Genomic DNA, 26,848 nt, shown 5'->3' on the forward strand with positions numbered 1-26,848 from the left:
ATGGCCGCCGAGGGGGTGGACGAGCGCTCCCCCCTGCTCTCCGCGCCCGGCTCCGGCAATGTCACCCCGACCGCGCCGCCCTATTTGCCGGACAGCAGCCCCCGAGGTAAGCCGGCCGCCGCCGCCGCCCTCCCCGCTCGCCCGGCGCCGCCGAGCCGCCGCTCCCGGACCTGTGCCGGGCAGGGGGGCGGCTGCCGGCCCTGGCGCCGCGGGTCTTGGCGGCGGGGCGGGTCGGGCAGGCCCCGAGAGGCTCGGCGGGGCCCTCGGGGCGGGAGGGGCCGGGCCCCGGGGCCCTCGGGGGGGACGCAGCGCCTCCGCCCGGTTGCGGCGGCGCGGGGGCTCCCTCCGCCTTTGTCGGCGGGCGAAGTTACCCGCCGCGGCGGGGGCGCTGCGGGGCCGGGGGTGACGGGTGGGCCGGGCCGGGCCGGCAGCCGTCGGCGAGCCCTCGCCCTGCCTCGGCGGCGGGGGACGAGCTGGGGAACAACAGGTAACGCCGCTCGGGGCCGGGTGGGCCGTGCTCCGCGCTCTGGCGTGAACTCTTCAAAAGGAAAAAAAAATAAAATAATTGTTGGCAGTGGCAGAACAAGCCTGAACCGGTCTGCTTATTATAACTCACTGGCATGTCGGAGCTTGCAAGGTAATTGTTGGACTTCGGTTCCCCCATTAATTAGGAGCATTAATTAGGATTAAGTAAAGGATCCTTAGCTATGAACAACCAGACTCGGTACAATGAGCTGTAGGGTAGAGGCGCAACGCAGAGGCGAAATAAAGTACACAGATCTCTGTTGCATCGCCGGTGACCATCGAAGTGCGTTAGCCCAGAGATGCCAGATGATCAGCTCCTGTTCTGGCAGTCAAATAACCAAGGGGCTTTGTGCAGTGTGGTAGTTGAATTCCAAACCCAGTAGGATGTCCTTGCAAACACACTTCAAGGCCATAGCTGCTTCTGGCTTTATTTTTAAGGCAAGTCATATACTGCAGTTACAAATCTGGAATCGTGGCGTAACAATATGGTATTAACTTTCTTTAACAGACTTGGGAAAATCATCTTGTTGATCAATACTGAATATTTAGTAAGTAGGTGAAAAAATTTTACTTAAAAAATACAAATCAGGAGGTTTACAAAATATGTTAATAGATTTTTTTTTTCCAGTTAAACATTTTAGAGCAGAAAGCGACGGGGGGGAGAAAGCTGAAGGAATCAAGACAAAATAAGATTAGTGTAGCTTTGCTAGCAGTAGCCTTTAAAATGTGAGATTACAGTCCTGATCTCACTGGCTCCAATGTGTTGGCCCTTTCTTAAGGATTTCTATGTAATTGTATAGTTTTATTACATATGTATGTTACTAGAATGTTACGAGTGAGCATCTGTCTATTTTGAATAATATTTAAACCCGTGGAAAGCTAGTCCTCTTTGCCTTGATATGAAAATGTATTTCAGTTAGTGCTGTAGCTGGTGTTGACTGTTCACTTTCATTTGAATTGCACAAATGAATATTGGCCTGAAAAACAGAAGAGGTTTGTGTTTTTTTTTTTTTCCAATCAAATTGTGTAGGATTGGCATCATCCCTTAAGTTTTGTAAAACTTAGGGGTTAAAAAATCCAGAAATCCTTAGTTTAAGTTCTGGTATTTGATGTTTTTATTCTTAGTAGTCCTTATCCTGTAACTGTTACTTTTGTGTACATTTCAATCTGTTTTTAAAAAGGTCTTCATAGATTTAAAGAGTAATGAAAATGCATCAGATCAGTGACCCTTGCTTGAACCCAGGGTAGAACTCATGACCAAGAACAAGCTGGACCCCAAATGATCATTTCGGTTGGTAGCTGTGCCTTGCTGCACCTTCAGCCCATTTCTCTAACTCCTGTTAACTAGCTTGGCACTGGTGGTGGGGTGTGGCGTTTGAGATAAATGGCTTGTTCACGAAAGTGAGGAGGAACCATAGAGCTTTCTTAAATGTCAAACATCTCTTCCCAAGTTGAAGATCTCTTGTTTGATCAGTCCATAAGCAAGCACACTAGATAGCACTTCAAAACTACTCTACAAAACTTACAAAAAGATATCTGGAGAACAAAATTTTGCAGAGATGTCACATGGACTGGGTAGCTCTAGTTTCCTCACTCTGTCAGTTACCCTTAGTGAAAGGATCTGTGCAAGCTATGCCACAGTTTTAGGTAACGGGTAGTCTTCATCTCTCTCCCTAGTGCAAGTCTAGACACAGAGGGAAGAAGCATTCTTGCGGGGAGATGAGGTTTGCTTCCAAACCCCTTTCTGCAGGGCTTCCTTCCTTAACATCACCTGACTGGTGTGGAGCTGGAGAGGTAGAGGAAGGAGAAAGAAGCCCTTCACACTCCGAACTACCACCTGAATGTACCTTAATAGATTTATCCCTGTACTTGTAATTATTTACTGTGCCCAATATGTCATCCTGAGCTTTAAATAAGAGAGGCTATGGTTTGAAAGTAGCTTCTTCTTCCCTTGTTAGGCTGCAGCTGAGACCCAGCTGACGCTTTTCAGCGTAAGCTGGTGGGTGGTTGAATCCTGGTAATGACTGGGTGTTCCTAATGATGGAAGCAAGCAAGAAAAATCTTTTCGATGTGGACGCAAGGCACAGTGTTTAAGAAACTTTTCACATAGACAGAGGGTGGGACCATCAGCTCTGCTCCCTGTAGTAGGGTGGTTATTCAGTGCTTCTCTCCCCCCCTTTTTTTAATTTTTTTTTTTCCAGGCTTTCTCAGTCCTTAACTACCTATCTCTGACATAGATCGCTAACTCTTTTTCCCTCACTCACCCCCTCCTCCCAGGACATGATAAAGAATCTTTCTTTTTAAAAGAACAAATAAACAGAACAAACCCCAAAACAAACTCATTTCTGTTTAACCCAGGTAAGCTGCAAGTGGTTCCCTGTGGTTTCCGCCCTTCCAGTACCAAGGGAGGAAAGTGCATAAGCACCACGAGGAATTTCTAAGGTTGAATATGTGGTATCTTCCACTGCATCTCTATCCTGTGGGTGAGAGGAGGGAATAGTGGGTTACAGTCAGATGTACTGCATGGTAGGGCACTCTGCTAATCTTGCTGAACTAACTACTCTTGGATTATTTTTTTTTTTTAAGAAAAACTGATAATATAGCTGTAAACTGGTATGTCAGCAGCAGGAAATTCAGCATCTCATTAAACGTGTCCTGAAACCTCTGGTGTATACATGAAACTTGCCTACCATCCAGTCACATCCAACATGATGGACCTTTATGAACTGGTTTTAGATGTTATTTAGCCTGAAATTCAAGCTGGCAAAAAAAAAAAAATACAAACCAAACCCCACCAAAAAAAGTCATACCAAAGTACATATGTTAATGTGCTTTGAAAGCTGTCAATCTCTTTATTAAGGTATAATAAGCAGCAAACTCTGAGGTAATGCCTTTATTTTCCTTCTCACCTCTCCCTCTTCCCCCCCATATACTTTTCTTTAAACTTAATTTTGGTGGCTTTTGCTGGTTTGTTTTTTGGAGCTCTTCCAAATGCACTTTTTCTTTAAGCATGAAGGTTGCAGTGCCAAGATACCTCCGGCTTTCTGCTCCATAGCAAATGTTATTTGCTGCAGCACCATTCTGAAAAGCAGCCATTATTTGCTTGCTATCTGAAATTGCTGAGCCAGCAGGACAGGAACTGAGAGGCTGCTTACCTGGGAGCCAAGCAGCTCCAGTATGAGGCTGGAGAAGTGGCTGGCGGTGTCTGTAGGTGCTCACACACCTCATTTAACCAACTTTCAAAATCCTAAGTGTTGTCACTTACAAGTAGAGTACAGAATATTATAAATGTCTAGATGGGTATAGTTGCCAATTCTTAAAGTATTTAAGGATCGTGGAAAGCTGAAAGACTGGGGGTGTGTGTGTCTCTCTTTACTTCCTAGTACGCTTCAAGATACAGTTTGCCTTTCCTTAGTACAGCTGCCCCGTGCCCAGCTGTTAAGAGTTGAGAAGTTGCACTTTAAATGGAGAGGACAAAGGAAAGAAGTTCTGTAACATGATTTTTGCTTTTCATAAAAGCAACCTCAAAGCTGGGATTGAACTGTAGGGGTGTCTTGACAGAGTGTCTGGTATTCGGTCTGCTGGACATGCCTCTTGTTTTACGGCTACCTATTCTCCTAGCCAGAAAGTGTGACAGCTGCTTGCTGCAGAAGTTAAGTAGCCTACTTATGGCCAACCCCCCCTTGCAGCAGCCTTGACTTTGCCACTTGCAGCTAAGACACTGCTGTTCCCATCATGCAAATCTCAAACCTGGTTTCTGCAGTTTGAGATTGTTTCTAGTTGCCAAAGCGTGGGGGGGTTGGGGTTTTGTCTTGTGTGTGGTTTTGTTTGTTAATATCTTGCAATATCTCCTCTCTTGCATGTGGCAATCTTGCACTGAAAATAGGGAATCACAATACTGCAAAATATTGTTATTCTTAATTTTCAACTGGATGCTACTGTAATTCCTCAGAAACAGAAAAAATCAGAACGCTCTAAGTTACCTGACGTTTCTTAAGGATGTTGGTTTCTGCAACTGGGATATCAAAGCTGAAGGTGTGAAGTTTACTTGCTCAGGTAACGGAGCATCAGTTTGTATGATTGCTTCAGAATTGTATCACTTAATATAAGTTAATTTTGTTTCTTGTCTGAAATAATTTAAGTATGTTGGATGCGATTCTGAGACCCTCAAGGTGTCCACCTTTCTTCTGCTGCCTCTGTGAGTTAAAATGAAGTATGGGTCTGGATCGTTTGTAGGCCAAGTAGCAAAGAGAGAGAGAGAGCACTGAACAGCAATGCTGCTTCAAAGGTTTGTGATGATTTTTGGATCTGAAGGGTAGGCAGGATTTCTTATATCCCTCCAGCTTACAACATTCACTTTAAAATAGTGAAAGAGTGATGAGTGCTTTCTTAGAAGCTTAAATTTAATACTTGGGTTTGTCATCTTTGATAGCAGCCCGTGATTTTCCTTGCCGCCCTCCAGCAGATACTGCTCTGTTCAGTGCTGTTTGTAAACCGAAAGTAGGGTGATCTCTTACTGTTTCTCTGAAGATTTTCTTGGCTGCTTGGATGTAATTATGAAATAATTTATTGAAGTCCTAGGCTGCAGAGTATTTCAAACCATTAGTATAAAAAAACTTAAGTATGAACTACTAAATATGCCTATTCCTTATTTGCCTACCTGAAGAGCTCTGAACTTCTTGATGAAATAAAAGCCTGTGCTATTACATGCCAAATAATTGTGGTAATAAGCTTGTGAGAGGTTGCTGTGTTGGATTGTTTTCATTCCATGGATTCTTAAACTGAGGAGGATCTTAGGCCTTTCCTCCCTGTTTTTTGTGGGCTCAGGACTGAAAGGAGCTGAAATCTGCTCTTCCATGGGGGCCTGAGGCCACTATATCCTCCCTTGTGTTAGCCTGTCCTAAGTGATTAAAGACGTCCTTATGCATCTGTGGTTTGGCTCTTGGACAACAAAAATATCTGGAACCCTTAAAAGCAGAAGCTTTGAGGGTTCAGTTCATGTTTTCCTTCAAGATAGCATAAATTTGCTGTTGTTGCACTCAAAAAAGAAGCACTTCATGCCACTCCCCATCCAAGACCTGTTCCCTTTAACAGCACTTTTCTGTATTTTTTCTGTATTTTCTGTATTTTTACCTGTAGTATTTGTTACTATATGATAAACACTTGTCTATGTTTCAGTCTTTCCAGATGTTTGTAAATACTGGTTATGGCTCTTCTACCTGTGTCTTGTTTTGTCTTCTGTTTTTTCTTCAGAAGCCAGTCTCTGGTTGCTACTAATCTGTGGTGGGCTTGGGGTTTGTTTGGGGTTTTTTTCCCCCTTTTCTGAAGATTGCAAAAAAGTTGGTTTGGAAATAAAGTTGCACAGATGAGACTTTTGTCTGATCTACTTTTCTGGGGTGATTTATGGTGTGTTTGTGTTGCTGGTATGCTTTATGTACCACTTCGGTTGATGTTTGGGTACACAGAAGCTGTGGGGAAGGGGAAAGCAAACTTATGTTTGTCTTATGTTTATACTAATCATTAACTTCAATTTTTTTTTTATTTTTTGAAGCTGTGACTGTTGGAGATTATCTTTGCTGATGGTGTTTTAGGATCCCCTGTTCGGTTTTTCAACTGAGATTTCCTGATCTCTTGCAGCAGAGCTTCCTCCTCCATATACTGCCATTGCAAGTCCAGATGCCAGCGGTGTTCCTGTAATAAACTGCCGCGTATGCCAGTCGCTAATCAATTTGGATGGCAAGCTACATCAACATGTTGTTAAGTGCACAGTTTGCAATGAAGCTACGGTAAAATGAATTTTTAGCATTTTCTTTTTGTGGAGGGAAGTGGGGGGAGGTTGAAGTACGTCCTTGATACAACTCACATGCTCACCTACAAAGGATAAGTCCCTTCCTGCCATCCCTGCGAAGGACCTGTCAGCGCAGCTGGCTGCTAGTGTAGCTAGCGTGCAAGTTCAACGGTTGCTGGCACAAGGATGGCCATAAGCAGCTAGAATAAATCTTCGTGCTGGTGATGAGGCTGCGCAGGATGTTTCCTTCTGAGGCAGAGGACAAAAAGCAAAGATATTAAGTAATTACTCTTCTGTAAAGAAGGGCGAAACTGTTTTTGGTGGGATGAAGAGAAATGAAAAACTGAATTACTTTAAGAATGGAAGAAACAGAGTAACCAACCCACACCTCTCCCTGAATGTGTGATTTCCTCCTGCAATAGTATTCAGTCAATTTGTTAGCTTCCTAACAAACCACAACACAACAGTTTTGAAATGCAGAAATTGTAGGTTCTGTTCCAGTGATTACAGACCTTTTTGCTCCGCTTCCCCTTTTCTTAATTCAAGTCTTCAGCTTTTGGCCTCCTGCTTCTATTTTTTTCCATCCTGCCAGTTTTAGTTTGGGATCTGATACTGCAGCACTCCACAGCTACTGGGGGCATTTGCATGAAAAACATTGGATTGGATTTATTTTATGAAAAGAACTTTAAATATGTCCAAAAAATAGGAAGCCTTAAATCTGTAGGAAAACATGGGGTTTTTTTCACTTGGAGAGTAGAGAACCTGCCATTAATACTCACTTTCCCTGCCAATATGTAATGTTTCAGGCCAAACAAAGTATCTTGCAGCTTTTAAGACTTGTGATTTGCTGTATGAAAGGGACCCAGAATCTTGACTCCCAGGTTGGAGAAAGAGAATTTCAGTACAGTTTAAAGTAAGATTACAGTTCAGCAATGTGTATGTATTCTTTTAGTGACTGAGAGCCAGACTGAGGTCCTTTCACTGTTGAATAAAGCCACTGTACCAGGCAAGGAGGCTTTCTTGATGTTTTGACTGTTTTTAAAAAAATGTACCACTACTTAAGCTCACGTCTTAAAAAATAACTAAACTGAAGTCTTGAATTCTTCATTCTAAAATATGAATGTTTTTTCCATTAGTTTGCAGAATGTATTTTTGTTCTAGTGAGGAAATTTGCACTTCTTTCTCTGAGTGGAGAAAGAAAACTTCCAATTTTGTCTTGACTCTGAAGTTTCCTCTGTAAAAGGAACTGTATTTCTCTGTTAGCAAGAACTTGTCACTGAAGTTTTTCTGCTCTGTCATACCGTTATGAGGAAAAAAGTGAATTGCTATGACTTCTGATGTGTGTTCTCTGGTGGGTTGTTTTTTTTTTTGTTTAGCCAATCAAAAACCCTCCTTCAGGGAAGAAGTATGTTAGATGTCAATGTAATTGTCTCCTTATCTGTAAGGATACGTCTCGGAAAATAGGCTGTCCAAGACCAAACTGGTAAGAATAAAAAACTGTAAGTGCCTTGAGATAGCTTTCTTTAAAGCAGTAGTGCTCTTTGTGTTGAGTATTTAAAACTAAAAGAGATTCAAGCCTGGGCCTCTGTACATGGCCATTTACAGAACATTACTGAATTACTGCAGAGACAGGTTGTGGTAGTGTCAATTTTGATTTTTTTTTAAGATTAAAGAAGAAGAAAAATTATTTTTTTGTATTTAGTGGTATTCTCAAATGCGTGTTTCCCATTTTAGCTACTTCATAAGGAACAAATGGTATAAAGAACAACGGAGAAGAAAAATCACTTCTTGTTTCTGGGACTTAACCTTCATAATTTCTTGCAAACTTAATTATTGTAGACACACAGGTTGCTCGCTTTGCCTGGTTCAGAGTGGGGACTTCAGACTGAAATGGGAGAGGGAGCAGTAGGTTGTTTTCAGTCCTGTCCTCCATTCTTTGGTACGCTGAGTTTTCAATCTCCTCTCAGCTCTCAACTTTAATTTACACATTTGTTATAACAGAAACAAGCACGATTGCCATAGTGAGCGTTCTTACCATTGGGCTTAGAGTGTTAAAGATCCCACTGACGTAGGAGTAATTTGATTGTAAGTGGTGTAGCTGAAACAGGAGAAACTGAGATGAAGGCTAGGTCTGCAGATACTTGAATGGAAGATCTACTGCTCCAAGTACCCTAGTCACCAGCCTGTTGGCTATTCTGGTTTTGAAACATGGTTTGAGTCTTGGGGGGTATTTTCTTAAATTTGTTTTACTAATTCAGTGTTGGGAAAAACTTCAAAACATTCCAAATATTTTCTCAGAGTGAAAAAATGTTCATGGGATACTTCAGTTGTAATACATCATACAGTTGGTAACCAAGCTGAATCAGAAAATCCCTAATTTTATTAAAATGATCTCAAAAGCATATATTTCAGCAGTTTCCCTAAGATAGCCTGTGTATTTGTCTTACTAGAAGATGAGCAAAATCAGGGTGCTTTGAAGGAGAGAGCTGGGAGTATGCCCTAAATGGAAGGCTCCAGATTGAAGGGAGGTCATCCAGAATACAATTTTGGTTGTATATGGAGAGAGATGCAGTGCAAATTAAATAATGCCTTAATTTTTCCCTTCACTTTTTTCATGCTAGGAAGTCTGATCCTCATTCTACTTTGAGTTGGTTAATTTGATTGGATATTGTCATTTTGGATGGACAAATTGTATAATTAAACTGGAAACACATTGAACATAAAAGCACATACTTACAAACTGTTTTTTAAAGTAAATTGATTGCATTTAGTCAACCTGGGGTGTTTTTCTTTTTTAGTTCACTCAATTTGAATGGATTTTTTACTGTACAAATGGGGATATGCTGCTTGTATTGATATGGTTGTCGGTGTGGGAAGGAGGAGTATCTGACTTGTGAAGAACTAGGTTATGTAAGAGTACTTACTCTTTCTACATGTTTCATATGGATATGTACATTCCAATTCATGGGCTTGCTCAGCCTGGGTATTGAGATTTCGTTTTCCTGAGTAGTGTTTCTGCCATACGATGGCAAATCTTTGATCTCTACAGGGTTCTGGCTTGTATGGCTGATCTTACAGTGAAAGAAAATGTTTTCAAAACTAAAAAGGAAAACACTTTGGAGAGAGACCAAAACTGGGTGCATCATCTGTTTAAAAAGCAGATTATAGTTTAAAAGTGTAAAATATTTGGTAGTGACTGAGCTAATTGCTTAAACGCATCGTCCTTCTCTTTTGCTAGCTTAATTACATGTACAACTAATGTTCTTAACACAGTAGACGCATCATTACTCTTGGTCCAGTAATGCTGATCCCAGAAGAGCAGCCAGCTCAGCCTGCCTTGCCAGTTCAACCAGACGGAACTAGAGTGGTATGTGGGCACTGTGGAAATACGTTCCTTGTAAGTAAAGCACCAGATTCTCCTCACCTCACTGTGCTATCGCTCAAGCTATTTGTTGTAAGCACTTTTAAGAGCATATTGCCTCTATGGCATCATTGAGGAACTAAAGCTTCTTCTGAGCTCATATTGCTATGGTATAGTCTGTATTTGGTACCTTTACATGCATTTCAAGAAAACTTTTAACAGTCTTTCTCTGCATGCATGGATAAAGCCCAAAGTCAGTCTTACTGCTTACAGATGTAAGAGTAGATGATGCTGGAAAACAAAGTCATGTTTCTAGGTTCTGTTTGGACTCAAAGTGATGGTTATGTTCTGCAGCGATTAAGCTAGTGTAGGAGGTTCTGCCATTGCTGAAAGCTGTTTGTTATAGTGCTTGCCATTAGCATATTTGTCAGTTGTTATAGAACTGGAGATTTTGGTTTGTATGTGAGGCTGAAAGTTTCTCCTGGTTTTGTAGTGGAAGGATGCAAAAAGTACTCTTGCTCTTAAACCATTTTTGTAGCCTTTTGCATTAATAAGGGGCTGCCATACTTGAATTTTGATTTAGGAAGAGTGTCTGCAATGCACAGGTAAGTTAGCTTTAGCTTCATCATCTAGCAGTGCTAGAACGTTTGTCAGGTGTGTGAGTTACAGGAAATTGCTAAGATAAGTGTTACAGCTGAAGGACCTCCACAGTCACCAGAGTGGTGTTATGCTGCTGAAGCAAAGGATTGTAAGATACATAAAGGCCAGAAAAAACTCAAGTGCTTTTTGTGAAAGGAAAAAGGAAGCTTAGGGGATGGCACTCCATGTTGGCTTGTATCGGCAGTGAGAGAAAGGTTTGCTTGTGATGGGCTCTATAATGGAATAGACTTGTTCCTTCAAATCTTTCCTTCAGGTTTATGGATCAGTGAGGTGTGCAATAATAGCTTAACTACTGTAGTAGATGATGAATGCAGGGAGTAGGAGATGGCTTTTACACTTTTTTTTTTAAAGGGGAACTAGGGATTTGTTTATGAATTTAAAAGTAATGTAGTATCTGAGAAACCGTTACAGAGATGCTTGAAAAATATTCTATCTACTAAATCTGCCTATATATTAAAAAATAAATATATTCCTATTATAGCCCTTGCTGAAGAACAGTAGTCTGTAACTGGAGATCACTGGAGTTGGTTTTCTGTTTGCTTTTTTTAACAAGTCTATATGTGACCTTAACTGTTCAGAACATTGTATGCAATATAGAATAATGCTACTAACAGAGAACTACTGGATCTATGGAAGAAAAAGGCCATCTCAAGTACATATTCTAAACCAGGAATCTTTTATTAAAAGTTGCCTTTTCTTTTAGCTTTTTTTGTTAAAATGTAGTAACATGTTACTGTTAAGTACCTGCATGAACACTGTAGTTTGATACAGAGTCGTAATTTAATTTTGTAGTGCAATTATGTGTGTTAGCACAGCTTTAAAACTGCACAGGCAAAAGCAATGCTGTAGAAGAGTACGGTATTAAGTTTTCTCTTATCACAAAAGACCATCCCTACTATGTGATTTAATCTTTTTTTTTTAAGTAACGAGAGTCAGTGTTACGAAGTAAAATTCTCATTGCTAAATTATTGGCCTATCTTTGGGGACTTCAATAAGCATGGGAGTTTTATTTATCTTTATTCCTTATTTACTTTCTATAAATGAAGCCCAAATTAATGCTGTAGTTTGCACTATGAACTTCTTTAGGTGAACATAAGGGGGTGGGGAACCCCAAACAAATGCATAAAGGCTGGTTTTGCCCATAACTACTAGGTTATGCCTTAAAAGACTAAGTTTTCTAATTTGGAATTTGTGCATGTGACTTCAGATCTGACATTTGCTTCAGGGAACTGCATCATTTTGAACTTCCGTAGTCCTATCTGCCAGTAATACCAATTTGCCACCTCACAGTACATTGAAAAGAAACCCTCAAAACCATTAGAAATTTGAAGCTTGTATTCTTTTATGCTGAGTTATCAAGAAACAAACCCTTTTTTTCTCACTTTATACAGCTTTCCCACCACTCTCTTGCTTATACCTTTTTCTATTACTAAATTCGAGATTTTGCAAATTTTTTTAGTTAAGAAAAATCAGAAAATTGCTTGGGTTTGAGAGCGAGCAGAGAAGCAAAAAATAGAAGTGCTTTAGTCAGCCTGGAAACTCAGCTTCTGTGAGGGTATTTCTGCCCTTTGATATCTCCACATTGTAAAGCAAATCTGTAATGCTAGATGCATCTCTCAGCAACTCTGCAAGGTATCTCCTTTACTTTACTTGGCAGTTAAAAAAATAAATAAAATAGACAAGCAAAGCTAGAATCCCTGGGGTGTAAAAGTCAAATTGTCAGTTGCTTGTTTTGTGTTCTTTTAAGCATATCAACTTGTTCACCACCTTCCCAATAAAATAATTTTTTTTTTTGCCATATGAAAGCATAATTATGGGCTGTGCTTTCCCTGCCTCTGCACATGGGGTGTGTTTTTTATAAATTATTAAAAGCATGCTCCATGCTATGGAGTGCTTTAAAGTGTCTCTGTCTCATCTGGGAGAATGACTTAGTACTGAAGTGATACTGTAGCTGAACTATCACTAGTTATTCACATTTTGTTCATCAGATTATTTTTTTCCTTGGGTAACCTGATAGGAGTCTTTTCTATGTTAAGGTTTCCACTGTTTCTGGCAGATTCAGAGTTCAGACAAGTGGAAAAAGTGGCAGAATAGAAAAGGAGGGCAGGATGAGAGTTTAACTGTCCTACTGAATCCCAGTCTGATCTGGGTTGGGCTTTTTTGAGAGCTTCTGCACTTGGGCTGTGGCTGAGCTACTGTTTCTGCCAGCAGTAAGTCATTCCCCACAACCCGTCTCCCAGGGGCCTCTGTCTGTGATGATTTGTGGCTGTTGAAGGCTGAGTCGCCTTTGGAAATAGCGGCAGGCAGGGGAGGGGAGTCCCTGTTCCCCGCCTGCCATCCCCCTGCTACCATCTTGCTGTCAGAGAGACCCTCAAGGACAAGAAGCCAGGAGCAAGCTATGTAAGCCATAGGCTGTAGGCTAAGCACTGTGGTTTGTCAGTTGTGCTCTGTCAATTTTATTTTTTTTAACTAATCAAATATGAAAAGTATTTCTTCTAAAATAATTTAATAGAAAATCCTTTAAATTCTTTAGAAAACTAAGAAATGTTTTAATCTGCAGAAGTATTTTGCTTTCCCAAAGGACCTAGGGAGAGGGGAGAAGAAGCATTTTTTGGCAGAAGCAGCTGTATGTAGGGGGATGTGTGTGTATATATATGTCTTTTTTTTCCTCTGTCTTGTATTGAACACATTGAGAACTATTTTAGGCTCAGAAGGACGAAAGTTTGGCATATTCTTTTAGTAAATCTCTTGATGGTTGTCTGTTTTTGTCCACAGTTGAAACATTTAAGAGCTCTCCGAAATCCTCATCTGTGCTTCAGCACATCTAACCAGGGATTTGGGCTACTGTTTATTGTATTGTTTCAATGGGAGTAATACAGTTTGTACTGTTAGCAGGGAGCTAAATTTCATGTAACTGTAACCTCAAGTTTTCTTAACAACACGAAACAAGATTAGGTACTTTAAAGCACTCTGGAATATGAGTAAAAATACCAGCTTTAAGCATGATTTAAACTACTTGTTAAACCCACCAAAACTCCAAGAATTAGAATGTGCATGAAAATAACCTTTCCCTACTGTGCTAATGTGATCTGAATTCTTGTAGTTTGAATGCCTTGTCACATGTCTCCTTTTTTCTGCAAATATTTCCGATGTGTGCAGAAGGCGTCATAACAGTTAGTGCTTCTCTTACTTGCAGTTAACTCTCAGTGAAAACAGATTATCAATGCCTCTGTTTTTTCCATCGATATTTGGAGCTCAAGTGCATTTGAGTTTGTATCCATTAATAATTATGGCTAATAATCAGAAATCTTAAAACAAATAAAACCCTAGAAAGATCATTAATGAGTAACTTTGGAAATGGAGTTTCCTACCCTGGAATAAAACTAGCATACAGAAGTGAAGTTGAATTACAAATACATAAAATGAAAGTCCTGGATTTAGATTTGCTTCTATTTCTGAATTTCAGTTTAAAAAGCTGAAATAACAGCTCTGCTCTGAAGAGGCCTGTCTCCATAGCTGGTACTGACAATCATACCTTATCCCACTTTTGCTGTGTAGAACTAAGCAAAACTGAGTAGTTTTTGACAGGGATGCAGGCAAATACTAACTTGCTCCTCTGGCAGGAATGTGGAAGTAGAATTAATGCTCCTAAAATGCATTGCTCAGGTGGGGCAGCAGCTTTCATCTTATTAAGTGATAAAATACAACTATGCTAAATCAGTTTGTCCAAGACTTTGTAAACAAATTTTTAAGATCAACTGTGTAACTGGTATTGTAATTGGATACTTCAGAACCAGGAAAAAAATCATGGATTTCTTCTTAGTGGAGAATTAGCCCCATTAGAAGTAAATAAAACTGAGGGAGACCTTCAAGAGGCAGGAAAATGCACTTTAAATACTACAGATCAGAATCTTGCTCACAGCAAAACCTGCTCATACTGGCAAGGCGTTACAAGCTACATCCTCTTTCTTTTCACATAACATCATAAATTCCTTCTCAGTGTTTAAATGGTGCTGTGCTGCAGGTAGGTCCTGTTTTCCATACAAGGATGGACTCTGATTTTGATTTGTTTGTAGCAGTTATAACAACACTATTCACTTCAGTAGACCAACTTCTGATTTATCACAGAGATAAGGAGGATCCGAATGGAGGCATTGGTGGTCTGTGCTGTAGCTTCTTCCCCTGCTAGTAACTTGCAGTGTGACTTTTGCATAAATTAAGAGGGGAGGGGAGAGGAGAATTGTATTTAACCAGGAAACTGTGCTAACTACCTCCAGTTGAGAAAGGCAATAGAAGAGAACTGCAATTACAATATAACTGCTTACAGAGTGAAGAACCCCCTTGTTCAAGGCAAACATGTTTAAAATACTTGTTTAATACTTGTATTATCACAAATGAAGTTTAACAAAACCCGCTGTTTTTAAATGAGTATATGACTCTGTATCCAGCGTATCCTCTGGTTGAGGTAATTCCAGGCATTACTTTCACTAAGGCTGTTTCCCAGATAGGTTTTAGTTTGTGCATGGAAGGTTACGACCATACCATGTATGGTTTTATATATCACCTTTTTAAAATGTCATGTAAGTAGCCAATAGTATTCTGTATTTTATTGATATAAAACTTACAAAGACATCTACTTTCTAAAATACTCTTTAGCTAAACTTTCTGTGCATACTTAACTTAGTTTTCACAAATGATGCAAGGGTTGGGGAAAGATGGGAAAATGCATCTATCTGTAATTGTGCCAAAGAAAACACATTTATTTTGATTCAGGGTATATTCATAGTCGTGGCAGTAAGAGAAAAAACTGTATTAATATTATCATGCTGCCCATACTGTGCCTGTGGATGAAACCACATTACGTCAAGTGAATCTTGTAATACTAAGGCAAGTCATGGGAAATGTTCAAATGGAAATCCCAATCCTATGTTGCCACTGGCAAAAGGGCATCCCGTTTACGGAAGAAAGCAAGAAACAAGTCAAGGAAAGCCTGAGAAGCAAAATGTTTTCACAGTGACTTTTAGCATGAAGTACAACAAACATTTTCTCAGGCCAGTTTTTCAACCTTTTTATTTTTTCTTTTTACAGTGGATGGAACTGAGGTTTAACACACTAGCAAAATGCCCACACTGCAAAAAAATGTAAGTTCTCTGAAAGCAAGGTTACGTAAATTAACGGTTAAATAAGTTGCCAGTGTTTCTTCCATAAAAGTCTTTGGAAGAAAATGTGTCTGCCCTCCTGATTATTTTGTCGTGCTCATCTGAATTTCAGGGCTGAAGAGCATGTTACGTGCACATGAATTCTCCACTCTTATGCACAAAGTAGTAACTTTGACAAATCCAACCTGCATTTATTAAAATGGTCTGATTGAATTGCTAGAGGCAAAAATAAGCTGCTAACAATAGATAGGAATGGGTTGCTAAAATTAACAGCTTACGTCCTTGAAGTTTTACCGCTTCATGCAGTTAATCAGAAGTCATGTTTAAATGTAGAATTTGAATTGCCTTACTGTAAAAGGAGGAAAGGAAATAATCTTGTCTTAATTTGAAAGAGGTTTTACTGATTTCATAAACTCAACAACTACCTTGTGTTAAGCATCTTAATGTATTAGCTTGTTTAATGTTTATGAATTACTGTCGAATAACTTGTCTACTCATCTGCTATTACTTCAGTAAGAAGGAGAAAAATTAGAATAAAGGAGCTGTAAGTTTTTTATGTTTTGGTTTTTGTTTGGGGCTTTTCTTTTGAGTATTTGGCCTTTCTTATCTGAGGTTGGGAATACTTAGTTTGAAGTGTTAAAACCTACGCTACAAACATACTTTAAATTTGTATGGAATGTCAGCTACATGGTGTGAAATAAGACTTAAAAATATTACTTCAGAGACTTTCTTGTCTTCCTTTGATAGGCAAGTGAGACTTCCAGTTAAAGGGACAAACCTGTTTTCCACTGGGAATGGAGGACCACAGCTGTGTTGCATGTTGTAAGAAAACTAGCAGGTCCCTTAGGAAGCAGAAGGCTTAGGATAAATATACTGTAGATGTTGGCCTTCAACAGTGATTGAAATATTTTACTGGAGTATTTGATAGTGAAGTCAGTCTAGTGGTACATTTAACCTCAGGAGTGTAACTGATCGGGTGTGGAGTAGTGGATATGTTCCAGTTTGCTTAGGTCAAATAAACTCATGGTCTTGATAAGATGCTGCTTTGCAGAGTTTTTTTACTGACTGTAATTGCATTGTCTTTTCAGTCCTGGGGGGAGGGGTTGGTGCTTTTTGTTGATTTGTTTTTAAACTAATTGCAGTCATGTTTTATATTTTATCATGTCACACTTGATAGCCGACCTCAGCTTTTTTCTTGACTCTCCTTAAGTACAAAATTATTTGCTGTTTAACCTTAAAAAAAACCCAAGCAACAAAATCCAAACAAACAAAAAAACCAACCCCAACAATAACAAAAAAATTCACTCCAGGCAACAGTCCATGTGATCTTTTGGTCTGTCTTCTGTTGATTTATGTTGCCTGTATTTTAAAATCCAGCTGGAGTCTAAGGATTTCTAAGTATTTTTGTCTATAAAGTGCAAAGCATGCTATCTGTATGTAATAAAACCGGAGCATCTCTGCAGTGCAATTTGTGAAAATTACAGCTTGTGTGGCAACCAAGTTGCAGAATACGAAACAAATTTTAACAAATAGGCATTTCTGTTCTTGGGCTGCGGATGCAAACTACGGAATAGTGTAATTTAGCTTTGAATGAGTTGCTTGGTGTCTTCCCGCATTTGAGATGTGATGGTCAGTTCTGCACTTCCAGCAGCAAAAATATTTGTAATGCATGGATTTAGGGCGCAGCATAGATGAGGCAGAGCTTTGAGTCATGATGATGGAATAAATAACTGCAGTGACCTGCTGCTTTCTATCAGCCCTTTATCAGAGGTTGTGGTACCTGTAACAAAGTAGTCAGAAGGGAATGTGAGGTTCTTTATTTCAGGTTATTAATCCAAAACTTCTTTCATTAGTAGCTGACTAGTCAGATGCAAAACTGTTCATTCCTTCTGTTGACTAAGTTGATGATTGTGACTGAAAAAAGGATAGTGTAGACTGATTCAAAGTGCCTTTTGCCTCACTGCAGCAGTATGTTTTTCAAGACGACATCTGCTGCGACAGATACTCAATTTTCATGATTTTATTTCAAACGTTTTTAAAAGAGCAGTGAATCTCTGCAAATAGCTTGTTTGTGACCACCTATTTGGTTGATGCAGACTAGATCTTAAGAATGCCTTGTAAAACTGCAGGGGAAGTTAGGAGTTGTTACATGAAAAGGTCAATAATGAAACAATGTTCAGTGAAAATAAAGCAATTGTGCCTCGGAGTACATAAACAAAGGAACCTTTCATACCTGGATGTTGAGAGAAACAGTAGCTTGGGTTTCTTGTTTGTTTTTAATCCCATCTACCTGATACCATTGTGGTCACAAATTTATTATTTTGTGACATACTTTTTTGTCTGTGTCATCGTCCTGTGTTCCCCTCCACTCCCGAGAGTCACTTTTTGCAGAATAACTTGGGAAATACAGGAAATTAGTTGTGATGCAGAGAATAAAATCACTTCTTTGGTAAATGACCAAATCTCTGGAAATGGATTACAAACCTGGTCATGCCAGTATAGGTAGGGTGTTTGCAGAAGCCCCACTGATGCGTAGTGGTTCTGCCTGACACAGGCCCTTAGTTGCACATTATCTACTGCCTTGGGACAACAAATGTAGCTGATGAGGAAATTGTTGCAATGTAGTTTTATTTTATAGTGTAGAGGATGACACCTAGGAATGGGGGGAAAACTGTTTCTTTTTACTGTTTTAGTGTTCTTTTGTGTTTCAAAATACAAAATACCAATGTTTATCAGCCTGTTTCCCAAAAGAGTGAGAGGTTTACGGAAGGCTTCTGGTATTTTTCTCATTTAATGATGGAGAAGAAGCAAGAACTGTGTTTTGTCTGCTGCTCTCTTTCCCAAGCTGTATATTAAATCACATAGAAACTTCAGGATCATGAATTCAGCTACTAGAAAGAGAACTGAATGGTACAAGTTTTTATTTCAGAATACCAAATCTTGCTAGTTTTTTTTTTTCCTTTAGAACATACTTATTTTTCTTTTCAAGGTCTGACAAAATGATGAACCCTAATGAATTTATAACACTTTTGCCCCATAAAGTCTGCAGGATCTTTAGGAAAAAGAAAGATGTTGGAACCTTGTCACTGCTGTGGAGTCCAGTTTCAGCAGTGCTATTCACCTTCAAAATACTGGCATTTTAATATTCCTCTTAAAAACCCTTCTAAAAGCATGTCTGAGAGCACAAGAGATCCTGCATTCATAGAATCATTTAGTTTTGAAAGGACCTTTAAGATCATCAAGTCCAATTGTTAACCTAATACTGCCAAGTCCACCACTAAACCATGTCCCTAAGCGCCTCATCCGCATGTCTTTTAAATACCTCCAGGAATGGTCACTCAACCACTTCCTGGGCAGCCTGTTCCAGCGCTCGATAACCGTTTCGGTGAAGAAATTTTTCCTAATATCCAATCTAAACTTCCCTGGTGCAACTTGAGGCCATTTCCACTTGTCACTTGGGAGAAGAGACTGACACCCACCTCTCTGCAACCCCCTTTCAGGTAGTTGTAGAGAGTAATAAGGTCTCCCCTCAGCCTCCTCTTCTCCAGACTGAACAACCCCAGTTCCCTCAGCCGCTCCTCACAAGACTTGTGCTCCAGACCCCTCACCAGCTTCGTCGCCCTTCTCTGGACACGCTCCAGCACCTCAATGTCCTTCTTGTAGTGAGGGGCCCAAAACTAAACACAGTATTTGAGGTGCGGCCTCACCAGTGCCGAGTACAGGGGCATGATCACCTCCCTGCTCCTGCTGGCCACACTGTTTCTGATACAGGCCAGGATGCCGTTGGCCTTCTTGGCCACCTGGGCACACTGCTGGCTCATCTTCAGCCGGCTGTCGATCAACACCCCCAGGTCCTTTTCTGCGGGGGAGCTTTCCAGCCACTCTTCCCCAAGCCTGTAGTGTTGCCTGGGGTTGATGTGACCCAAGTGCAGGACCTGGCACTTGGCCTTGTTGAACCTCATCCAGTTGGCCTTGGCCCATCGATCCAGCCTGTCCAGATCCCTCTGCAGAGCCTTCCTACCCTCCAGCAGATCAACTTGGTGTCATCTGCAAACTTACTGAGGGAGCACTCAATCCCCTCATCCAGATCATTGATAAAGATATTAAACAAGACTGGCCCCAAAACTGAGCCCTGGGGAACACCAGTTGTGACCGGCCGCCAACTGGATTTAATTTCAACTCTTCAGGCCCAGCCATCCAGCCAGTTTTTTACCCAGCAAAGGGTACGCCCGTCCAAGCCATATGCAGCCAGTTTCTCCAGGAGAATACTATGGGAAAGTGTCAAAGGCTTTACTAAAGTCCAGGTAGACTATATCCACAGCCTTTCCCTCATCCACTAAGCAGGTCACCTTGTCATAGAAGGTTAGTCAAGCAGGACCTGCCTTTCATAAACCCGTGCTGACTGGAACTGATCATGTGGTTGTCCTGTACTTGCCATGTGATGGTGCTCAGGATGATCTGCTCCATAACCTTCCCCGGCACCAAGGTCAGGCTGACAGGCTTGTAGTTCCCCGGATCCTCCTTCTGGCCCTTCTTGTAGCTGGGCGTCACGTTGGCAAACCTCCAGTTCTCTGGGACCTCCCCTGTTAACCAGGACTGTTGATAAATGATGGAAAGCGGCTTGGTGAGCACCTCCACCAGCTCCCTCAGTACCTTTGGGTGGATCCCATCCAGTCCCATTGCGTGTATGTTTAAGTGGTGTAGCAGGTCGGTAACCATTTCCCCTTGGATTATGGGCGTTTCATTCTGCTCCCCATCCCTGTCTTCCAGCTCGGGGGGCTGGGTAGCCTGAGAACAACTGGTCTTACTATTGAAGACCAAGGCAAAGAAGGCATTAAGTACCTCAGCCTTTTCCTCATCCTGTGTCACTGTGTTTCCCCCAGCATCCAATAAAGGATGGATATTCTCCTTAGCCCTCCTTTTGTTGCTAATGTATTTATAGAAACATTTTTAATTGCTTTTTACAGCTGTAGCCAGATTAAGTTCTGGTTGGGCTTTGGCCCTTCTAATTTTCTCCCTGCATAACCTGATGACATCCTTGTAGTCCTCCTGAGTTGTCTGTCCCTTCTTCCACAGGTCATAAATTCTCTTTTTTTCCCCCGAGTTCCAGCCAAAGCGCTCTGTTGAGCCAGGCCAGTCGTCTTCCCCGCCGGCTCGTCTTTTGGCACGTGGGTACAGCCTGCTGCTGCGCCTTTAAGACTCCCTGTGCTACTCCTTTAATAGCCTCTCTCCCTTGTGGTGGTTTTCCCCTCTTCTAATTAGTACCTGATGCTAAATTGGCTTTGGTGTCTTTTATATCAGCTGCTGCTGCCCAAAGGTCTGGCAGGTGCCTTTACTTCCTAAGCAGCAGCTCAGAAAGAAAGAACCGCTGCCTTTTGGATAGCTTTGTAGTGAGTTTACCCTCATTAGTCCCACAATGGAAACAGCTGCTTCTGCAGTTTAAAAGTGTTCTTTTGACCTAGTTTTAGTATTTCTGAATATGCCTGCCCAAAGATGCTGCAGTTGGTAGGTTTTGGGGTAGGCTTTCAGCTTTCTTTATTCAAAGTTAATTTGGGTTTTTAATGTGTAATTTGGGGTAGGTAGAGGGAAACTTCACTATTAAGAGTGGCCCAGTGGCTCATATCGCTGTTGGGAGATGAAAAATAGGGGAGGTTTAGACTGGGGACTAGGAAGCATTTCTTTACCGAGAGGTGGTCGATGCCCCCAGCCTGTCAGTGTTTAAGAGGCTTTTGGACAATGCCCATGCTTTAACTTTTGGTCAGCCCTGAATTCGTCAGGCAGTTGGACTAGATGATTGTTGTAGGTCCCTTGCAACTGAAATATTCTATTCTAAATAAATTACGATTTATTGGGATTGCTAAATGTTCCCAGGTCTGTTATGTGACCGTAGAAACTTATATATATTTATTTATTTCAACTTTGCTTTCTGTGGAAAGAAAAAGGCAGTTAAAATTAAATTAAGACATTCTTTACATTTCCTTTTTGTGGTATTTGAGGTGATGGTTTCTCCCCGAGCCTTTCTTACTGGATAGGAGGGGACAGAGCCTGAGAGAAATATGGATGGAAAATGGCATGTGCAATATTATGATTACAAAAACAAAATTGTAAGTCAGACAGCTCTGAAAGTGAAGGTCTCTTTCCCAAAATGAACTTTGTCTCCATGTGAAACACACCGTGCTGTAAATATCATTTGTGTTTTAGGTGTATTGAACATGACGTTTCTATTGGCTTATCTTAAGGTATCCAGCTCTGTAATAGAATTAACTTTCTGAGTACATAGCCAGGAAATCCTGCAAAGGAGGGAACCTAAGGTCAGTTTGGCAAGCTCAGTGCTCATCAGTTCAGCTTTTGGAGATGTCTCCTCCCTGTCCTCTCTTATAAAACTTCTGTTTTGTTTGGGTTTTTTCCTCATGTAACTTGGAATCAGACAACATATCCCTCCTCTAGAATGGCTGTAGAAATATTTAGGGTGGCTTTTGGGGAGTGTGTGGGTATGTGGGGGGGGTGTGTGTGTGTGTGAGAGGGTGGTAAGATACCGTTATTTCCCCAATTGGGAATTATCCCACCCTAATCACACACACACACACCTTCCCCTGCCCCAATCCTATCCCAAATGTGTATGGTGAGGCTTTTGATAAGAAGTAATTTCCCCTGGGAAATTAATGAGCAGAACGGTTTTGGGACTTTTCCTCTTCTCAAAGTGTTTAACAGATGGCTTATGAGTGGTCACTGTATTCAACCCTTGCCTTGCAAGATGAAGCTCAGTGTATACATGTTAGCTTGAGGACTGTGGCTTTTTTTTTTTTCTTGGAAGCATTTTAGACATTCCTTGTAAAGAAGTAATATTGGAGTAAAGCTGCTTAAACCAATCTATTTAAAGGCTTTCTAAGATGAATGATTAAAAAATTCTAGTCACATGCTAAGCATATGAGGCCTTACTATGTGGTTAATGAACTGGAACCAGAAATTTGGTCAGTCATATGACAGATGTACTACTTCAATAGTTCAGTAGTGCTTTCTTCTGTTACACCTTTATCTTGAATATGCTGTACTATCATGAGATGAAAATTACTTTCCCTTGCATCTTTGAACAGAGTACAAGCAACCAAGTATTTCCAAAGGTGTGTTGATCTCCCAGGATGGGATGAAGTACTTAGCTAATGATAGCATGCTTCAAAACTACCTCTCTGATAGACAGTACATGTTTTATGAAAGCACCTCTGCCTCTCTAGTCCTTCAGTTGACCCAGGTGTTCACTGTGTTTCAAGGGAATTAAATCATGCTCCTATTTTCTTCATTAGTATAGCTGTATGTGATTGCAAATGTGTCACTCAAGGTGTATTTGCTAAACAACACTGAGCTTCTGGAATAATTTTTCTAACCTGTAGTAAAGAATGTAATGTTTTAGTTGCATTTTATATTCTGTTTGACTGAAGCACTGTAATAGTTAGCTTAACGCAGCAGGTAGAGACAAAGCTGTCTGTTGTGGAGTTCATAGTCTAGATGATGAGTGACAGAACTTCCAGGAGATTTATTTATCTTGGTTGTCAGCAGTGATTTGTGCAGCTCATGTAACTTGTGATAGAACTCTAAAAGAAAATTGGAAAGTAAAAAGAACTTGTCACGTTTTTGAATTTACTAAAACTGACTTAAATGCGTCTAAAGAATTTCAGTCTTTGGAAATGTTGAACATGAAAAATTTTTCATGTTTGACTAAAACTGCTTGGGCTTTTTATCTTCAAGAAATGGGGTAGAGTTTAGCCACTCAAGATTGAGTGAACTATTCCAGGAAATAGATAGTGCAGGTTGTTACTGTTAATGACGTTTAGGGGTGGTAGAACTGATTTCCAGTTACTTAGATGCAGTGAATGTATTAAAGCCATGTATTGATGTATTAGAAGTCTAAAGGGTGTCTTACCATCTACATTGAAGCTGCAAAGCAAACTTGAGTAGCCTTTGGATTGCAAAACCCAAGATACTTATCTGGGTGCGCTGTGGATATAGGAGGTAGACACACTCAAACTGTAGGTGTAGCACCACTCTCTTTGTGGTAAGCATCTAGATTTTTAGATACTAGGTGATCTTCACCAATAAACAAACATCTGGACTCTGTCTTTTACTGCTTGGTATAATTGTAGACTTTGCCTACAACTTTATAAACTTAAGATGGTGCGTGTGTATTGCCATTCTCTTCCCCTCCCCCCATTTAGACTGAACAGTTACTATTTACGTAGGGGTTTTTAATTTAAAATGCCATTTATTTTCTAACAGTTCTTCTGTTGGAAGTGCACTGCCACGGAGACGCTGCTGTGCGTATATTACAATTGGAATGATATGCATCTTCATTGGCGTTGGATTAACTGTGAGTGATGTACTGTGATACACTTGTAACTGTGTGCAGGGGTGTGCATGTACAGAGGACCTCCTTTGGTCAACCAGCTCTTCTTTCCCCCACATTTGTGTAAAACCTCTTAAGTTTGTGTGTTTTTTGTCATCTCTATTAAAACCATGGACTTAATCATCTGAGTTAGCCAGAAAAATGAAATGTTCCTAAAAAAATGTTCTGGCACTTTGAGAGTCTCTTCTTCCTGATGTTAAATTTGACTCTTCATCTCTCTAAAAACTTCAGTTTTATGAAAAATGGTTTTACTTTACTGTAGAAATACTAGAACATCTTGCTCGGGCTCTCAAAACTTCCAGGTTTCCAGAAATACATATTGCTATATAGCCAGGAATGTAAGTTCCACTGCAGTGCAGGGGAATGGGATTCTAAACGTTAGAAATATCTCTATGCCTTTATAATATGTACAAGCTATAAGGAGTAAAACCAGATAATAAGCTATTTACAAATTAAAAGGCTCACATTGTTGTAACTTTATTACTCAGAAAACTATCTGGCTTGCTTGGCTCTGAAGTATCTGGTACTGGTTACTAGAGCCAACTTTCTACCCGGCAGTCCCAGAAAAATACATATGAGGAAATACCTGCAGTTGAATTCATATGGGTGATTCTCATTATACCTCTAACTTGCATTATAACCCGAACAACTTTTTATGTGTGAGCTTAAATGAGTTATGAAGGATTTTCGAGTTTCCCTAGTAAAAACAGTGACAGCCAGAAATAAAAACAGTGAGAGACAGGTTTCTTTTTTTTAATAACCTTACTGAGTTTGAAAATGATGAAAACGTTTCACTATGATGTGTGCCCAGAGATTGTGTAGCCTCTATCCTTGGGAGTTTTTTGGGACCCAACTGGGTTAAAACCTTGAGCAACCTGGTTGGACCTTAAAGTTGACCGTGCTTTGATCAGGAAGTTGGCGCTAGAGACCTCCTGATGTCCCTTCCAAGCTCAATTATCCTATGATTTTGTAAAATTCAGCTAATAAAATACCTGATTTATCCTTATCAGAGTAAAAAAGGTGCTGAAATGCAGCACCTGAATTCCCTGAAGAGCAGATAGTACTGTATGTTTAACACACTTGTTTTCTCCTTTTAGGTTGGTACACAAGATTTCGCCAGGCGATTTCACGCAACATATGTTTCTTGGGCTATTGCTTATCTCTTAGGTTTAATCTGCCTCATTCGAGCCTGTTACTGGGGAGCCATTAAAGTCAGTTATCCAGAGCACAGTTTTGCATAGAGAAATTATTAGATTATAGCAGACGAACATCTAGTAATTCTGGATATTACATCTTGGACGCTTTTAAAACCTTTCCTGTAAGGATTCCATTCTGTTCAAAGTAGTTTTAAGACTGGGGGTCTCTAAGAACAAATGTTCATTGCACTACATAATATGCAAATAGTTTGTTTTGCTGCTAGATTCCCTAGCTCTGAATACTAAAGCTGTGTTTACATGTTCATATCTCTGTCTTTATAGGTGTTGAATTTTATTTCAACAGACAGTATTAAGTTTTACATTTCCTTTGTTATGTTAAAATCCGTCTGCCATTTTTCTAGATGGATCAGTAAGAATTCAAAAGCAAGAGTGTTTATAAGTGTTTCTACAGTAGCTTCACATTTGTACTTAACATTTTAACTAAAATTATATTCAAGTGGCTTGCTTTAAAACCTAAGCAATAAGCATTTTGCTTGAACTGCTTACTGTATCTTTTGCCTAAGATCATAGTGACCTTATTCAGGAAATGAAAGTTATGAGTGTACTTTAAATGACTGACACTGTTGCTAGAGAGACATTTGTAAACACTGTAAGCTTTGAGATTTTTCAGGTAGAGAGATGCTATTTTGGTAGCCCAATTAAATTTCCATTTATCCAGGATTGGATTTCAGTTAGGATAAATGCTTTCTTCTCAAGTATCCTGGGACTTAGGTGTTTGGGTTTGTTTTTTTTTTTACCTGGCAAATCCTAAAAGCCATGCTCGGATTACGGAACTTAACTCTGGTTATTCGTACAAGTTCCTTTACAGGGTCTAAGGGAAGCCTTTCATATGACTTGTTCTGTAATACTTCATTGTCACATAGGTGACAATAAGATGGTGATGGGTTGCCTCTTGCTTTCCTTTGATCATGTCAGATTTTCCCTGTTTGGGAGAGTTATGCACTGGTCACTGCAAAGGGAGACACTGTAAATTCACGTTAACTGCTGTAATAAGAAAATGAGTAAACTATTACTTGGACCATTCCATCAAAGTACATCTAGTCAATTTAGCACTGACTTGCCAAGAGAATACGGAAACAGAAAGCTTTTTCTAATGATGTATTCACAAAGGATTGAGGGACCAGTTCTTGCACTGCCCATCTTTATAGTTTTAAACAAGTTTTTGCTAAATTTGGAAGGAATGTCCTGAGTGATTTAGACAATTGTAGTAATTTAGATAATGGGGTCAGATGGGTAAATTAATGTGGATGTTTCAGGGATACATGTAATTTAAATTATCTATGTTCCTGCTAGGACAAAATGATATTCAGATAAGGATTTTGGAGCACAATAAATGTAAATGATCAAACTGTAAATGATCTGTCTTTGTATGATGCTAAATGTATAAAAGCAGTAGCTCAGGATTACAATGTACCTTTTACAAATAAACTAATAAAGAAATAAAGATTATTATTCAAACTTAATATGTTTTGTTATTTATATATAAATACAAATACACAAGCGGAAGAATTTCCTAGTGTGATACAGGAACAACAAAGGCATTGTGCACCAGAGGTGGGCTCTGCATTTTTGCCAAATGGCAGCCTTAGGAATATAAGAGAGCAAGAAAAAATTACTGGTTTATTGATGCTTTGGGAAGAATGAGGAAGTAAATATGGGATGAGACCACTGTTGGGGTTATGTCTTCTTTTAGTCAATGGCTTATTGACAGAATATTGTAATGTACTCTCTTCTTTTCCT

The 26,848-nt window shown here is 40.1% G+C and overlaps 1 protein-coding gene across 1 annotated transcript; it reads left to right on the forward strand.

The window, feature by feature from the left end:
* On the forward strand, nt 1-26,547 carry PIP4P2 (phosphatidylinositol-4,5-bisphosphate 4-phosphatase 2). The gene is made up of 7 exons (XM_059815298.1): nt 1-106; nt 6,163-6,311; nt 7,690-7,796; nt 9,587-9,710; nt 15,423-15,475; nt 23,765-23,855; nt 24,989-26,547. Exons 1-7 carry the CDS (start codon nt 1-3, stop codon nt 25,130-25,132), a joined length of 774 nt encoding a protein of 257 aa, XP_059671281.1. The 3' UTR covers nt 25,133-26,547.
* The last annotated feature ends 301 nt before the right edge of the window (nt 26,548-26,848 follow it).

Source organism: Gavia stellata, chromosome 3 (genome assembly GCF_030936135.1).
Source record: "Gavia stellata isolate bGavSte3 chromosome 3, bGavSte3.hap2, whole genome shotgun sequence".
NCBI classification, from domain to species: Eukaryota; Metazoa; Chordata; class Aves; order Gaviiformes; family Gaviidae; genus Gavia; species Gavia stellata.

What these genes read in the sequence shown, in the direction of transcription:
- PIP4P2 (XM_059815298.1), top strand. Translation starts at nt 1, where the DNA reads ATGGCCGCCGAGGGGGTGGACGAGCGCTCCCCCCTGCTCTCCGCGCCC. An exon ending in GCCGGACAGCAGCCCCCGAG is followed by an intron (nt 107 to 6,162) that starts GTAAGCCGGCCG and finishes GATCTCTTGCAG; the next exon opens with CAGAGCTTCCTCCTCCATAT. An exon ending in GGCTGTCCAAGACCAAACTG is followed by an intron (nt 7,797 to 9,586) that starts GTAAGAATAAAA and finishes TTCTTAACACAG; the next exon opens with TAGACGCATCATTACTCTTG.